The following is an 18835-nucleotide window of genomic DNA, read 5'->3' as shown; positions in this document are numbered from 1 at the left end:
ACAGTTGTTGTAGAGATGTGTCTGCTGCTAGAACTCTGTGTGGCATTGACCTGGTCTCTAATCTGAGCTGCTGTTAACCTGCGATTTCTGAGGCTGGTGACTCGGATAAACTTATCCTCAGAAGCAGAGGTGACTCTTGGTCTTCCTTTCCTGGGGCGGTCCTCATGTGTGTCAGTTTCTTTGTAGCGCTTGATGGTTTTTGCCACTGCACTTGGGGACACTTTCAACGTTTTCCCAATTTTTCGGACTGACTGACCATCATTTCTTAAAGTAATGATGGCCACTCATTTTTTTTACTTAGCTGCTTTTTTCTTGCCATAATACAAATTCTAACAGTCTATTCAGTAGTACTATCAGCTGTGTATCCACCAGACTTCTGCACAACACAACTGATGGTCCCAACCCCATTTATAAGGCAAGAAATCCCACTTATTAAACCTGACAGGGCACACCTGTGAAGTGAAACCCATTCCCTGTGACTACCTCTTGAAGCTCATCAAGAGAATGCCAAGAGTGTGCAAAGTAGTCATCAAAGCAAACGGTGGCTACTTTGAAAAACCTAGAATATAAGACATAATTTCAGTTGATTCACACTTTTTTTGTTAAGTATATAATTCCACATGTGTTAATTCGTAGTTTTGATGCCTTCAGTGTGAATGTACAATTTTCATAGTCATGAAAATACAGAAAAATCTTTAAATGAGAAGGTGTGTCCAAACTTTTGGTCTGTACTGTATGTATATACACATAGCACATATAGACATGTATATGTACAGCATATACTCACACAAATATACATATATGTACACAATAAGCACACACAAATGTGTAGTCAAAGTAAATACACATATGTATTAATAGCACACACATTTATACACAGAGCAAATACATACAATGGTACGGAAAGTATTCATACCCCTTTAAATTTTTCACTCTTTGTTTCATTGCAGCCATTTGGTAAATTCGAAAAAGTTCTTTTTTTCTCATTAGTGAGCACTCTGCACCCCATCTTGATTGAAAAAAACAGAAATGTAGTAATTTTTGCAAATTCATTAAAAAAGAAAAACTAAAATATCATGTGGTCAAAAGTATTCAGACCCTTTGCTCAGCATTGAGTAGAAGCACCCTTTTGAGCTAGTACAGCCATGAGTCTTCTTGGGAATGATGAAACAAGTTTTTTACACCTGGATTTGGGGAGCCATTCTTCCTTGCAGATCCTCTCCAGTTCCGTCAGGTTGGATGGTGAACATTGGTGGACAGTCATTTTAAGGTCTCTCCAGAGATGCTCAATTGGGTTTAGGTCAGTGCTCTGGCTGGGCCAGTCAAGAATGGTCACAGAGTTGATGTGAAGCCACTCCTTTGTTATTTTAGTCTGAGGTTCAAGGAGGATATCTGTGTACTTGGCCTCATTCCTGTTTCTTTCAATGACAACCTGTAATCCTGTCCCTGCAGCTGAAAAACACCCCAATAGCATGATGCTGCCACCACCGTGTTTCACTGTTGGGATTGTATTGGGCAGGGGATGAGCAGTGTCTGGTTTTATCCACACATACTGCTTAGAATTATCACCAAAAATAAGGATTACCTTTTTGTGGGTTTGCTTTAGAGTTTGTTAGGTATTCTTGGGTATACCACTAATTTATTGTTAGTATTTTCTTTTTTTCTTGGATTTATTATTATATTTTTATAGTAACGTTACTAACCCGCAGATTAACTCCATATCTGCAAGTTAATAGCGTTTTTTCTGATGACATATTCCATTTAAATAGAAAAATAAGGGATGGTCACTTGATTTACATGATTAGTCAAGAAATATATGACTGATATATAAATATATATCATAATACAGTGTGATTTCCTAACTACCTTACCCCAAAAAATTGCTGTAACTTATAAATGAGAAGATCTATTGCACTGAAATTTGTCCTGTACATACCTTGGTTCATGAGGAACTGATGGTTTAAAGTAGGTGTTGAAAATGTCTATTGTTCGCATCCAAGCATGCCTACACATGCTGTCCCATATTGTTGAATGCATTGCACAGGAGGTCTGGGGTCATAGCCTGAATTTCTTGCTGTATGTTCTTTCCGAGAGCCAGTAATGTTCGTGGCTTTTTACTGTACACCTGACCTTTCAAATGGTCTTTAACCCCTTCACCCCCAAGGGTGGTTTGCACGTTAATGACCGGGCCAATTTTTACAATTCTGACCACTGTCCCTTTATGAGGCTATAACTCTGGAACGCTTTGACGGATCTTGGCGATTCTGACATTGTTTTCTCGTGACATATTGTACTTCATGTTAGTGGTAAAATTTATTCGATATAACTTGCGTTTATTTGTGAAAAAAATGGAAATTTGGCGAAAATTATGAAAATTTTGCAATTTTCCAACTTTGAATTTTTATGCCCTTAAATCACAGACATATGTCACGCAAAATACTTAATAAGTAACATTTCCCACATGTCTACTTTACATCAGTACAATTTTGGAACCAAAATTTTTTTTTGTGACGGAGTTATAAGGGTTAAAAGTTGACCAGCAATTTCTCATTTTTACAACACCATTTTTTTTTAGGGACCACATCTCATTTGAAGTCATTTTGAGGGGTCTATATGATAGAAAATACTCAAGTGTGACACCATTCTAAAAACTGCACCCCTCAAGGTGCTCAAAACCACATTCAAGAAGTTTATTAACCCTTCAGGTGTTTCACAGGAATTTTTGGAATGTTTAAATAAAAATGAACATTTAACTTTTTTTCACACAAAATTTATTTCAGCTCCAATTTGTTTTATTTTACCAAGGGTAACAGGAGAAAATGGACCCCCAAAGTTGTTGTATAATTTGTCCTGAGTACGCTGATACCCCATATGTGGGGGTAAACCATTGTTTGGGCGCATGGCAGAGCTTGGAAGGGAAGGAGCGCCATTTGACTTTTCAATGCAAAATTGACTGGAATTGAGATGGGACGCCATGTTGCGTTTGGAGAGCCCCTGATGTGCCTAAACATTGAAACTCCCTACAAGTGACACCATTTTGGAAAGTAGACCCCCTAAGGAACTTATCTAGATGTGTGGTGAGCACTTTGACCCACCAAGTGCTTCACAGAAGTTTATAATGCAGAGCCGTAAAAATAAAAAATCATATTTTTTCACAAAAATGATCTTTTCGCCCCCAATTTTTTATTTTCCCAAGGGTAAGAGAAGAAATTGGACCCCAAAAAATGTTGTGCAATTTGTCCTGAGTACGCTGATACCCCATATGTGGGTGTAAACCATTGTTTGGGCGCATGGCAGAGCTTGGAAGGGAAGGAGCGCCATTTGACTTTTCAATGCAAAATTGACTGGAATTGAGATGGGACGCCATGTTGCGTTTGGAGAGCCCCTGATGTGCCTAAACATTGAAACTCCCTACAAGTGACACCATTTTGGAAAGTAGACCCCCTAAGGAACTTATCTAGATGTGTGGTGAGCACTTTGACCCACCAAGTGCTTCACAGAAGTTTATAATGCAGAGCCGTAAAAATAAAAAATCATATTTTTTCACAAAAATGATCTTTTCGCCCCCAATTTTTTATTTTCCCAAGGGTAAGAGAAGAAATTGGACCGCAAAAAATGTTGTGCAATTTGTCCTGAGTACGCTGATACCCCATATGTGGGTGTAAACCATTGTTTGGGCGCATGGCAGAGCTTGGAAGGGAAGGAGCGCCATTTGACTTTTCAATGCAAAATTGACTGGAATTGAGATGGGATGCCATGTTGCGTTTGGAGAGCCCCTGATGTGCCTAAACATTGAAACTCCCTACAAGTGACACCATTTTGGAAAGTAGACCCCCTAAGGAACTTATCTAGATGTGTGGTGAGCACTTTGACCCACCAAGTGCTTCACAGAAGTTTATAATGCAGAGCCGTAAAAATAAAAAATCATATTTTTTCACAAAAATGATCTTTTCGCCCCCAATTTTTTATTTTCCCAAGGGTACGAGAAGAAATTGGACCGCAAAAAATGTTGTGCAATTTGTCCTGAGTACGCTGATACCCCATATGTGGGTGTAAACCATTGTTTGGGCGCATGGCAGAGCTTGGAAGGGAAGGAGCGCCATTTGACTTTTCAATGCAAAATTGACTGGAATTGAGATGGGACGCCATGTTGCGTTTGGAGAGCCCCTGATGTGCCTAAACATTGAAACTCCCTACAAGTGACACCATTTTGGAAAGTAGACCCCCTAAGGAACTTATCTAGATGTGTGGTGAGCACTTTGACCCACCAAGTGCTTCACAGAAGTTTATAATGCAGAGCCGTAAAAATAAAAAATCATATTTTTTCACACAAATGATCTTTTCGCCCCCAATTTTTTATTTTCCCAAGGGTAAGAGAAGAAATTGGACCCCAAAAAATGTTGTGCAATTTGTCCTGAGTACGTTGATACCCCATATGTGGGTGTAAACCATTGTTTTGGCGCATGGCAGAGCTTGGAAGGGAAGGAGCGCCATTTGACTTTTCAATGCAAAATTGACTGGAATTGAGATGGGACGCCATGTTGCGTTTGGAGAGCCCCTGATGTGCCTAAACATTGAAACTCCCTACAAGTGACACCATTTTGGAAAGTAGACCCCCTAAGGAACTTATCTAGATGTGTTTTGAGAGCTTTGAACCCCCAAGTGTTTCACTACAGATTATAACGCAGAGCCGTGAAAATAATTTTTTTTTTTTTCTCAAAAATGATTTTTTAGCCCCCAGCTTTGTATTTTTACAAGGGTAACAGAATAAATTGGACCCCAAAATTTGTTTTCCAATTTGTCCTGAGTACGCTGATACCCCATATGTGGGGGGGAACCACTGTTTGGGCGCATGACAGAGCTCGGAAGGGAAGGAGCGCCATTTGGAATGCAGACTTAAATGGATTGGTCAGCAGCCGTCACGTTGCATTTGCAGAGCCCCTGATGTACCCAAACAGTACAAACCCCCCACAAGTGACCCCATATTGGAAACTAGACCTCCCAAGGAACTTATCTAGATGTGTTGTGAGAACTTTGAACCCCCAAGTGTTTCACTAAAGTTTATAGCGCAAATCCGTGAAAATAAAAATTCTTTTTTTTTTTCACAAAAATGATTTTTTAGCCCCCAGTTTTGTATTTTCACAAGGGTAACAGGATAAATTGGACCCCAAAAGTTGTTGTCCAATTTGTCCTGAGTACGCTGATACCCCATATGTGGGGGGGAACCACTGTTTGGGTGCATGACAGAGCTCGGAAGGGAAGGAGCACCATTTGGAATGCAGCCTTAAATGGATTGGTCTGCAGGCGTCACGTTGCATTTGCAGAGCCCCTGATGTACCCAAACAGTACAAACCCCCCACAAGTGACCCCATATTGGAAACTAGACCTCCCAAGGAACTTATCTAGATGTGTTGTGAGAACTTTGAACCCCCAAGTGTTTCACTACAGTTTATAACGCAGAGCCGTGAAAATAAAACATCTTTTTTTTCCCACAAAAATGATTTTTAGCCCCCCAAATTTTTATTTTCCTAAGGATAACAAGAGAGCTTGGACCCCAGAAGTTGTTGTTCAATTTGTCCCGAGTACGCTGATAACACATATGTTGGGGTAAACCCCTTTTTGGGCGCACGGGAGAGCTCGGAAGGGAAGGAGCACTGTTTTACTTTTTCAACGCAGAATTGGCTGGAATTGAGATTGGACGCCATGTCGCGCTTGGAGAGCCCCTGATGTGCCTAAACAGTAGAAACTCCCCAATTCTACCTGAAACCCTAACCCAAACACACCCCTAACCCTAATCCCAACGGTAACCCTAACCACACCCCTAGCCCTGACACACCCATAATTCTAATCCCAACCCTAATCCAAACGTAAATGTAATCCAAACCCTAACCCTAACTTTAGCCCCAACCTTAACTTTAGCCCCAACCCTAACTTTAGCCCCAACCCTAACTTTACCTCCAACTCTAGCCCTAACCCTAACCCTACCCCTACCCCTACCCCTAAACGTGACTGAAATACGTGGCACTGAAATACGTGGCACTGAAATACGTGGCACTGAAATACGTGGCACTGAAATACGTGGCACTTAAATACGTGGCACTTAAATACGTGGCACTGAAATATGTGATACGTGGCACTTAAATACGTGGCACTGAAACACGTGGCACTGAAACACGTGGCACTGAAATACGTGATACGTGGCACTGAAATACGTGGCACTGAAATACGTGGCACTGAAATACGTGGCACTGAAATATGTGATACGTGGCACTTAAATACGTGGCACTGAAATACGTGGCACTGAAATACGTGGCACTGAAATACGTGGCACTGAAATACGTGGCACTGAAATATGTGATACGTGGCACTTAAATACGTGGCACTGAAACACGTGGCACTGAAATACGTGATACATGGCACTGAAATACGTGGCACTGAAATACGTGGCACTGAAATACGTGGCACTGAAATACGTGGCACTGAAACACGTGCAACTGAAATACGTGGTACTAAAATATGTGGCACTGAAATACGTGATACGTGGCACTGAAATACGTGGCACTGAAACACGTGGCACTGAAATATGTGATACGTTGCCCTGAAATACATGGCACTGAAATACATGGCACTGAAATACGTGGCACTGAAATACGTGGCACTGAAATACGTGGCACTGAAATACGTGGCACTGAAATACGTGGCACTATGACTGTCAGAAAATGTTCATTAAACGGTTAGGGGTGAGGTTAGGGGTAGAGTTAGGGTTAGGGTTTGGATCCCTTTATCACAATGATGGTGGTGGGTGGCTTTTCAGTGTGTTTTCTGTTTTTTTTTCGATAAAAATGCATGCGTTTTTAACGCAAACAAACGCATGTGCTTAAAAACGCAAGAAAATACTGCAGGTTGTATTTCTGAAAATTAACGCATGCAGAAAAAAACCGCATGCGTTTGAAAACGCGACCAAACGTGTACAAAAAAAACGCATGCGTTTTCAATGTTAAATATAGGGAAAAAACGCATGCGTTTTTTTGTGCAAAAAACGCTGCAGACAAAAACGCAAGTGTGAAACCAGCGACGCTTTTTATAGCAAAAAAGTTTTTGCGTCTCCACATTTTGAGAGCTATAATTTTTCCACATTTTGCTCCACAGAGTCATGTGAGGTCTTGTTTTTTGCGGGACGAGTTGACGTTTTTATTGGTAACATTTTCGGACACGTGACCGTTTTTGATCGCTTTTTATTCCGATTTTTGTGAGGCAGAATGACCAAAAACCAGCAATTCCTGAATTTCTTTTGGGAGAGGCGTTTATACCGTTCCGCGTTTGGTAAAATTGATAAAGCAGTTTTATTCTTCGGGTCAGTACGATTACAGCGATATCTCATTTATATCATTTTTTTATGTTTTGGCGCTTTTATACGATAAAAACTATTTTATAGAAAAAATAATTATTTTGGTATCGCTTTATTCTCAGGACTATAACTTTTTTATTTTTTTGCTGATGATGCTGTGTGGCGGCTTGTTTTTTGCAGGACAAGATGACGTTTTCAGTGGTACCATGGTTATTTATATATGTCTTTTTGATCGCGTGTTATTCCACTTTTTGTTCGGCGGTATGGTAATAAAGCGTTGTTTTTTGCCTCGTTTTTTTTTTTTTTTTCTTACGGTGTTTACTGAAGGGGTTAACTAGTGGGGCAGTTTTATAGGTGGGGTCGTTACGGACGCGGCGATACTAAACATGTGTACTTTTTTTTTTTTTTTTTTTTATTTAGATAAAGAAATGTATTTATGGGAATAATATATATATTTTTTTTTTCATTATTTTGGAATATTTTTTTTAATTTTTTTTTACACATTTGGAATTTTTTTTTTTTACTTTTTTACTTTGCCCCAGGGGGGGGACAATACAGATCGGTGATCTGCCAGTTTGCATAGCACTCTGACAGATCACCGATCTGCGAGAGGTGCAGGCTGCTTCACAGTGCCTGCTCTGAGCAGGCGTCTGTGAAGCCACCTCCCTCCCTGCAGGACCCGGATCCGCGGCCATCTTGGATCCGGGTCTGGAGCAGGCAGGGAGGGAGGTAAGACCCTCGCAGCAACGCGATCACATCGCGTTGCTGCGGGGGGCTCAGGGAAGCCCGCAGGGAGCCCCCTCCCTGCGCGATGCTTCCCTGCACCGCCGGCACATCGCGATCATGTTTGATCGCGGTGTGCCGGGGGTTAATGTGCCGGGAGCGGTCCGTGACCGCTCCTGGCACATAGTGCCGGATGTCAGCTGCGATATGCAGCCGACACCCGGCCGCGATCGGCCGCGCTCCCCCCGTGAGCGCGGCCGATCGGCTATGACGTACTATCCCGTCGGCGGTCATGGGGGCCCACCCCACCTCGACGGGATAGTACGTCGGATGTCAGGAAGGGGTTAAGGAAAATATCCAGTTGTGTTAAATTAGGTGATCTTGGTGACCTTGGAGATTACTCTGTAATTATTCTAGATGAAGCGGTGTCTCATGAAGCATGTGTAGGGTGCCAGCTGCCCAAATACAAGCGTTTTGTGAATTGACAAAGCCACATAAGTGAAATTAACTTTCACCAGTGTTCCATGTATAGTCCAATATGTATTCTTTTTCAGCAATGAAGGTTTGAAATCACTGACAATAATGAATTCTTTCCTCTTACATAGTAACATAGTATTTAAGGTTGAAGGAAGGCTTTAAGTCCATTTAGTTCAAATCCATGCGGCAAACACTAAGCTCCACATTGGGGAAAAAAATTCCTTCCCGACTCCACATACAGCAATCAGACTAGTTCCCTGGATCAATGCCCTATCAAGGAATCTAGTATATATACCCTGTAACATTATACTTTTCAAGAAAGTATATTGGCCATTTTAATTCCTCAATGACAGTACGGACAAACATGACCTTTCTTGGCCGCTCGTTGCCATATGGGAAAGCCTGTGCAAGAATTTATGTGGAGATGCCAAAAGTCGCTGTTTCACATCTTGAATTGCTTCCTCAGACATTTTTGGACGTTTGCCATCATGCCTATTCAGTAATGTTCCGGTATGTTCAAGCTTCAACAATGACAGAATACACAGTTTGGACACTGGATTTCAACCTACAAATATCTTTAGAAATTCACTTTGGCACTCCTTTAAGGACTCAGTTTTTCAATAAGTTTTCACAATGAAAACACTCTCCTTTAAACTGTATCTGTAAATTGTTAACAAATGAAGAAAGAATTCAGCAGGAATGAAATGCAAGCACCACACATAAACTATCGACACGCAGAAAGGCGTGCGACAACTCTATCTCGTAGTGTTGATGGCTGGCGGGGCGACAAGTCTGCGAGACCACTCGGTGCCAGGATGTTTCTCATTGCTCTCACTGAGGTTCACTGCACTATCACTTTTCATGATCGAAAGTATGTATAGTCCAAATATCTGTATAATGGACCTTCTCTTTTAGAAGTTACAGCAATTTTTCCTGGTAAAGAAACCATAATTATGCATGAAATAATAAAAAAGGAAATCTCCCCTAAGTGATGCATAAGATTCATTTAAATGAGTAAAATGATGAATTATTGTGCATTGTTTTCATGTCTTTTTTGGCTTGACAAAGAAGCCTCATCACTACAAAATGCCTTGCTTGTGAGAGAGTATTTCAAATAAATCAATATGTAATCCATATGTAATCCCATATACAGTACATTGATTGCATTTCAATGCATTCATCAAATCCCGATAGTTTGCATTGATATCCTTATGTACACAAATGATATAGTCATCTCTTTGATACAGTCATTATCATTATGATCGAGAAGTGGGCGATTCGGGCTAGAGGTCGGTAATGACTGTGTTTACCAATACACTGTGAATACCAGTTAAGTTACAATTACTATGCATTGTATTTATCAATTTTTATTACTGGTTATGGTTAACACTGTTCTGTGAACAGCAGATCAATATTTACAGCATCGTATATGTGCCGGGCTCTGGAGATAGACGGCAAAGTCATAAATATCCCAGAAATGTTCTTGTCACTATGCGTCATGGAGACATTAGTCTGGTTTACCATTATGATATATGACTGCCTTTGGGGCTTGTTCCACCATTTGCATTTATATGCTTATATATTTGTATTCATTCTTTGCTAATATTTTAGCACTTAGGACAAGTAACATTGGACTAAATTTAGACATTTTGCCGGAAATCAGCACTTTTATCCAGAATAACAGTTTACTCATACAGTCAGTATAAAACCATGCACCTAGACTAATAGTAGCCAAAAGTATTCATTTTTTGCATTCATCTCCATATGTAATAATCAACTGATTTTAATTTAAAAAATGACCATTAGGTAGCAGGTTTGGAGCAATAATGTATGGCAGAGGTGAAATTTCAACCAAATCTTGACACACATAAAAAAGAAAGAAAAAATAGAAATGCTACCAATAGCATGAATGGATGAATTGGATTATACTTGTTACATAGAACTTGTTCAGTAAAGGTCGTTTAACAGGATTACAGAGTTAATTGACAACGAGATTAAAAGAGACACCCTACAAATTAATCTGCCGCGCATAGTAGAAGAATTGTTTGCCGCCTCCAGTAAGCCGCTATGTTGGCACAAAAATCTCATTGATGACCTGGAGAGTTCTATTTGCATTTTCCAAAGATGTTACTACAGCAGATGAGAGATAGGGGGGAAATAATATCCAGAGCAAGAGAGCAATCTGTTAAGTGAGAATAGAGTCTGCCAAGTCCTGGGGATCTGGATCAGGATTACTGTTAACCACTTCATTGCTATGTGTTATACAGCAAAGTGCAGCCGATCACTTCTGAACTTATTTAAATAAAACTTCTGTCATATGTCTGCACTTTGCAAATTCACTTTTAATACTGAATTTTCCATCTCAAGTCATTTTAAAAGTTAAAAAGGGGATTTAGCAGGTAATCGAAAATTAGAAAAAAAACAATTTTACACCTAACCACAACCGATAATTAACATTTTTTTTACCTGTATAATGAAAATATAATCAACCACACCATTATATCTAGAAAAGCGATTGACAACTTGGCCTGGTGATTGTAATTGAGCATTACTTAATTATTAATTAGGATTTAGAGTTAGATATCTAGTAGAGGAATTGGAGTTTACATTTAGAGATTCGACTCCAAACCTAAAACTCTAAATCCTAATCTGAACATCATTTATGACAAAGATAGGCTGTATGTTTTAGCTTTTTCCTACATTGTACCGGAACATCTCGAGATATATACTACGTGGCTGTGCTATATACTACGTGGCTGTGCTATATACTACGTGGCTGTGCAATATACTACGTGGCTGTGCTATTTACTACATGGCCGGCCGCAAACAATCAGCGACAGGCTAATTGGTCGCGGCCGGCCGAATCGTGTGTATTCAAAGTATTATTCTAAAATCTTCATAAATAAACTACATACATATTCTAGAATACCCAATGCATTAGAATCATGCTACCATCTAGTATATTTATAATATTACATTTATATTATTGTATGTATAATATAAATGTATTATAGCCAAACACAACCAATTTCTTCATTACAGGGTCTTAAAATGAAAAAAATATTCACTGCTATGTGCAGTTTAGCTAGGTATTACAATTCTATGCAGTATAAATGACATTCTCCACTGCGCATACTGCACTTGCAATCTAAATCAATAATATTGTATGGGTGCTCCTAAGGTCCTGAAGAGTACTTGAAATCAGTGAAACAAAGCAAAAAGTATCTAACTAGATATAAAATTTCCATTTTTATTAAATCTATCTGAAAACAATTTATAAAGCTCTAACATCTTGAAAGTACTAGATTTGTGTAGAATTACTGAAGCAGTGTTTGAGTGGAACAAGGTTATTCATATTATTTTTTACACTGGAATATCGAATGGCAGCAAATTGGAAATACAGGTGCTTCTCACAAAATTAGAATATAATCAAAAAGATAATTTATTTCAGATCTTCAATGCAAAAAGTGAAACTCATATACTATATAAAGTCATTACAAACAGAGTGATCTATTTCAAGTGTTTGCTTCTATTAATGTTGGTGATTATGGTTTATAGCCAATGAAAACCCAAAAGTCATTTATCTCAGTAAATTAGAATACTTCATAATACCAGCTTGAACAATAATTTTAAAATCAGAAATGTTCGCCTTGTGAAATGTATGTTCAGTAAATGCACTCAATACTTGGTCGCGGGCGCGGCTCCTTTTGCATCAATTACTGCATCAATGCAGCATGACATGAAGGTGATCAGCCTGTGGCACTGCTGAGATGTTATGGAAGCCCAGGTTGCTTTGATAGCAGCCTTCAGCTCATCTGCATTGTTGGGTCAGGTGTCTCATCTTCCTCTTAACAATACCCCATAGATTCTTTATGGGGTTAAGGTCAGGCGAGTTTGCTGGTGTGGTGTATCATTGTCCACAAAATGCAGTGATGAGACAGTGACTCGGGAAAGTTCAAAGTAAAACGCAGTTTTAATGCCAAGCTTACAAACAAAACACAATGGTATTCTCCGGATAGCAGCCGGGAAACAAGACAGTCCGTAAATGCGTCCGGTTGCCAAGGTTGACTGCGCCCACGTATCACACTGCGGGGTGCCAGGAGTTTGCCCTGCTTGGCTCTATGTTCCCTCACACAGGCTTAGCTTTGCAGAGCCGGCTGCTCTGCTTGCTGCAAACTCCACACTGACACTCCCAACCCTCTGCTGTAGGGTTTTACAAAAGAACCTGTGGCCATCTGCCGCATGGAAAACCTGGGGTCAGGAAGGAAACGAACTGCCCCACTGCCATCCTGTAGTCCATTTCAAAAATAAAAGCCCAGAACAGGATTTCTTTCATCTGCCTTTGACACATAGCATGCCCAATACCAATACTCACTTTTATTTTGCATAGCAATCACAGCTATGCCTGTGACTGCAATGCACTCCCTCGGCCACCATATGCTTCTTTGCATATCCTGGGGAACCCATAGCAACCATTGAATATAACACCAGTAACTGCTTCACACTGGCCAATCAAGCACAGTGATACTGTTGTTTTTAAACCAGGTATTGGTACTTTTGGCAGTGCAGACAGGTGCCAAGTCCTGCTGGAGAATGAAATTTCCATCTCCAAAAAGCTTGTCGGCAGAGGGAAGCATGAAGTGCTCTAAAATTTCCTGGTAGACGGCTGCGCTGACTTTGGTCTTGATAAAATACTGTGCACCTACACCAGAAGATGACATGGCTCCTGATACCATCATTGATTGTGGAAACTTTACACTAGACTTCAAGCAGCTTGGATTGTGTGCCTCTCCAATCTTCCTTCAGATTCTAGGACCTTGATTTCAAAATTAAATGAAAAATTTAATTTCATCTGAAAACAACACCTTGGACCACTGAGCAACAGTCCAGTTCTTTTTCACCTTGGCTCAGGTAAGACACATCTGGTGTTGTCTATTGGTCATGAGTGGCTTGACACAAAGAATGTGACACTTGTAGCCCATGTCCTGGATACATCTGCGTGTGGTGGCTCTTGAAGCAATGACTCCAGCAGCACTCCACTCCTTTTGAATCTCCCCCAAATTTTTGAATGGCTTTTTCTTAACAATCCTTTCAAGGCTGTGGTTATCCCAGTTGCTTGAGCACCTTTTTCTACCACACTTTTTCCTTACACTGAACTTTACATTAATATGCTTGGATACAGCACTTTGTGAACAGCTAGTTTCTTTAGCAATGACCTTTTGTGGCTTACCCTCCTTGAGGAGTTTGTCAATGGCTGACTTCTGAACATCTGTCAAGTCAGCAGTCTTCCCCATGATTGTGGAGCCTACTGAAGCAGGTTAAGGGACCTTTTTAAACACTTAGGAAGCCTTTGCAGGTGTTTTTTATTATTCTAATTTACTGAGATAATGACTTTTGGGTTTTCATTGGCTGTAAGCCATAATCATCAACATTAACAGAAATAAACACTTCAAATAGATCACTCTGTTTATAATGACTCTATATAATATATGAGTTTCACTTTTTGTATTGATGAACTGAAATAAATGAACTTTTTGATGGTATTCTAATTTTGTGAGAAGCACCTGTATGTATGATGGTGGTGATAGCATCATAGCATGACATAATTAGTACTAACTATATACTGTATAAAATACTTGCAGCTATTTGAATTGTTTGTGTATTATATATCCTACAAGAACAACAGGCCTGAAATCTGAGAAAAATGTAAGCATTACTTGTTTCATTAAAGGGAATCTGTCACCAGGCTTTTGCTACCTCATCTGAGAGCAGCATGATGAAGGTAAAGAGAAGCTGAATCCAGCGATGTATCACTTAGTTTACTGTGTGCAGTGGTCCTGACACAATCAGAACATTTAGATTTAGCAGTGCAGCAGAGCTGAGAAAGCTAACCCCGCCCACATCAGGCTCTCTATGTACATTGTCTATAGACAGCTGTTTATCAGAGAAGGGGGTGAAGTCAGATGAGAGCCCATGCATCAGCTAGCCACAGCAATGATAATCACCAGGTGATAATACCTTCAGTTTAAGGAAGCAACAGCACATTGGATGATCTGGATGAGCTGTGACACATCCTTGCATTCTGTGTTTTAATCCCTACTTCATGCTGTCCTCAGATTACATAGCAAAAACTAGCTGAAGGATGCCCTTTAAAGTGGAAAATATTCATTATTATGTCATATGTTAGATTAAAAATGCAGCCTTGTTTACCAGTACCAGGTCACAATAGTGATGCAGTAGGATTAGTGATAAAGGTGGAGGCAACACAAAGGCAAAATACTGATAATTCAACCATTCATACACTGGCCATCCATTCAGCTAGTACTGTAAGTGCACATGTATATGGCTTCTATAGGGATAAGTGTGGTGCACAATGTCAGCTTATTGGTCACCCTCATACAATTAGATCCGGTGGGCTGCTCAGCACTATATATGTTCACCCCACAGGGACAGACACTGCAATGCCCACCACCATTGCTATAGGGCTTGGCTGCATCCTGCCAAAAGTGAAAAATGTATGAGACGTTGATAGTTTGGCCTTAGCTTACAACCTAAGTCAAGGGTCCACATTTTTTGGTGAGTCCCAAAAGCAATTCACTGAAAAATTATTTACGGAAAAATGTAGCTGGGAATGTCGGTGAAAAGGAAATTCGCGATTACAAATTACTGACCTCACCGATGGACCTGAGTCCTGTAAATTAATTTTCTCATCTCTATTGCCCTACTAAGAACTACAGACGCTGGTCATGAAGGGGCTGAATAATTCCGAGACTGCAGTAGTAATGAAAAGTGTAGTTTTTAGTGATGAGTGAATATACTCATTACTCGAGATTTCTCGAGCATGCTTAACATCTGTTAGCCTGCTTGATTACATGTGGGGATTCCCTAACAACCAGGCAACCCCCACATGTACTTATGCTGGCTAACAGATGTAAATCATTCAGCTGCGGCAAGAAAAACTTAATCTCCGAGCACTAAAAAATACTCAGAGGACACCCGAGCGTGCTCGAGAAATCTCGAGTAACGAGTATATTCGCTCATCACTAGTCGTTTTCTCTTGAATATGGAGAAACCACGTGTTATATTAGTTGTTTTGAGCTATTTCTAGTGTTAATGTCTGGTAGGTTTATTCCATGCAGCATAAAGTTTGCAGACGTTGCTAATGTGCCTAATTTGCTGTGAGGGTTAAATCATTTTGATTGTAACTGAATATATTCTAAGGATACTACTATTTAATGTAATGTGACAATGGAATCACATGTAGCAAATGTCTGCAAATAAAACAGAATTCCATGCATCTGACTCGTCTTCTTGCAGCCTGAGCATAGATTTTAGAATTTGCCATGCAGATGAATTATAAAGTGGGAATACACACTAAGGCTGCTGCTGGAGGAAGTAAGAAATCTACTGTATGTGATAAAAGGAACAGCTGCACTTTGTGAGGGACTGTTGACTAGTTTATTCGCACTCTCATAGTTACTATTAGATAATTATTGGCGCTCTTGGAGGGGATTTCTTTTTCTGACATTTTTAGAAATTAAATGGTACATAAGTTATACACTTTTAAAAAAATTAACCTGAATATTGAATATTAACACTTCCTGTATTCAATATCCACTGTATATTACATTGAAATTAAAGAAAACCGGTCACTCTGTTTTTGCTACACCATCAGAGCGCACAATGATGTAAGCGCAAAGACCTGGATCATAGTATTGTATCATTTACAGAGATGCTGGCTGCACTTTTGATGAAGTCAGAATGCTTTATATAACCCCACCAACACCACTGATTGGCAGCTACAGTATCGTCATACACTGTACATAGGCAGAAAACTGCCAATCAGAGGTGGGAGCTGGGTTATACAGAGGTTATGAATATGGAGGACTACATGGTAGCAGTTTACTAGTCCAATTGTAATAATCTCCTGCTGATAAAACAGTGAATGTATCACACCTGCAGCAAGCAGCTTAGTAAGTGACACATCAATGACCAATACTAGATCCACAAACCCATCAAAATATTATTAATCAGAGTGTCAAAAAAGAAATATAAACCGATAATCGATTCATCAAAGAAATGCAATACTAAAAATAAAGCAATAGAAAAAACTATATGCATAAAAATGTTATTAGTTACAATTAATTATAAACACACACAAAAATGAAGAAAAAACACTTAAAAACAACCTATTAAAACCTGAAAAAGAAAAGATAGTGTGGGCAATGGTATATCATAACATGGCAATAAGAATAATAAATAATTAGTTCAATAATAAAGAGGGGAGGGTTTTAAAGTGCTTGCACAAAAGCAATCAGACACAGTAATAATCAAGGAGCCATGAACATACTTGTATTATAATTAATGCAAAAAAAACTTCAATTCATGCAAACAATCTACAGTGAAACCCTATCCAGACTAAGGTGGCAAGATATAAAGCAATTTATACTCAAAAGAGATATCTAACCAGAGCTTCTAAGTAAGGTGCCATGTGTATTATCACCAGTACCCACCAGCACTCACCATCATTAAAGTACCATGTGAAGGACCACACTCTGGTACCCAGACATGCGTTTCGCATATTAGCTTTGTCAGGGTATCGAGTAAGTGACATATCTATGGAATCTGGGTCTGTGTCTCTGTTATGCTGGTCTCAGTTTATGTATAAAAAAAAACTGGTGATAGATTCCCTATAGCAATAATCTCTTTTGGTTGATGATAAATTTGTAGACATTATATTGTAATCACCTTATATATTACATTTGGTCCATGTATTGATCAGAGTGGTAAAGATCACATTGATATCCACGAATGTTCACTCTGTTTTTTCTTGTAATGACCTACATAGCCTTTACAGTGATTTAGATACAACATTGATTGACATGATATATATTAGAAATGCTACAATAATGGACTGTGTGTTTAAAGCCATGTTGGCAGTTACAATCCATGGTAGTTCTGCCATCAACAATGAAATGTAAAATACATATGTACTGACTCGGATTCTGCATGTAGTCTTGTATAAACTGTGCTTTCTACTCTGCCCGCTCCAGGTAACCGTTTCAGTACAACAAAGATGTCTCGTGCACAGACGTTTTCCAGCTACTCCTCTGAGCCGTGCAAGAAGTACCAGCAGCCCTTGTCGGTGTTTAGTGGCTATGACTCCATCTACTGCTCGTGCATCCTCTAGTGACATTCAGACGGCTATAGACTACAGAGACAATGTGAACTGGAATGTAAAAGTTGGCTCATCGAGTCTTCTGCACCCTGTGCACTCAAGAAGGATGAATTTTAATGAAGGCAGAGACCAGGGATTCCAAATGGAAAACTGTCAAATCCCTGTAGAAGACGAAGTGCATTTTTAGTTCTTTATCTACTTATTGGTTGTTTATTTATTTCGCTATTTTATCTTTAGCGTCTAATTATTACTGTTAGTACCAGTTTATGGACATACTTTGGGCCAAGTGCATTACCATGTGATTTGTGAATGGCACACAATGATGGATCCTCGGAGAATATTGTTGGTACCTCCAAGTAGTGTGCCGAGCTTGTTATGCCCTTGTGACTGGCCATATCATCTGATATCATTTTTTATGGATAAAATTAACAACAACTTGAATAAGTAAGTTTAGCAGGTAAATTATTTTTGTGCAAAATTGATATAGAAAAACCAGCTCACCTATGATGAAGCTATTGCAATCCTTGGCACGGAAGAAGCCACTGCTGCCCGATGTGGCACAGCTCTTTTTATCCATATTCAGTTTGCAGGATGAACAAAAACTCTTTCCTATGATAGTATTATTTTATACTGAGGTATAGGGAGCTCTATTGGAGGCCAAACCTGATGTGATGTATAATGTACCATATATTTCACGGCAAACTTTCTGTAGACCATGGAACCAGAATAGATAATAATCATATTGTTGCTATTATCAATATTATCCGACAGATGCCGACTAGTGATGAGCGAATATACTCGTTACTCGAGATTTCTCGAGCATACTCAGGGGTCCTCCGAGTATTTTTTAGTGCTTGGAAATTTAGTTTTTCTTGCCGCAGCTGAATGATTTACATCTGTTAGCCAACATAAGTACATGTGAGGATTCCCTAGCAACCAGACAACCCCCACATGTACTTATGCTGGCTAACAGATGTAAATCATTCAGCTGAGGTGAGGAAAACAATCTCTGAGCACTAAAAAATACTCGGAGGACCCCCAAGCATGCTCGCGAAATCTCGAGTAACGAGTATATTCGCTCATCACTAATGCCGACACTAGTGAGAGTA

At 39.6% G+C, this 18835-nt stretch overlaps 1 protein-coding gene across 2 annotated transcripts in view; it reads left to right on the top strand.

Annotated features, from left to right (window-relative positions):
- Nucleotides 1–18054, top strand: part of DOK6 (docking protein 6) — a 1023171-nt gene extending 1005117 nt beyond the window's left edge. For both annotated transcript variants that reach the window (XM_077270110.1, XM_077270111.1), the window contains one exon: nt 17602–18054. In XM_077270110.1, coding sequence (XP_077126225.1) covers nt 17602–17913 — 312 coding nt within the window. In that variant the 3' untranslated portion in view covers nt 17914–18054. The remainder of the gene's footprint in view (nt 1–17601) is intronic.
- Nucleotides 18055–18835: the final 781 nt, after the last annotated feature.

The sequence above is a fragment of the Ranitomeya variabilis genome, chromosome 6 (genome assembly GCF_051348905.1).
Source record: "Ranitomeya variabilis isolate aRanVar5 chromosome 6, aRanVar5.hap1, whole genome shotgun sequence".
Lineage (NCBI taxonomy): Eukaryota > Metazoa > Chordata > Amphibia > Anura > Dendrobatidae > Ranitomeya > Ranitomeya variabilis.
Note: the sequence above shows the minus strand (reverse complement) of the source record. Positions and strands in the feature narration are given on the sequence as shown.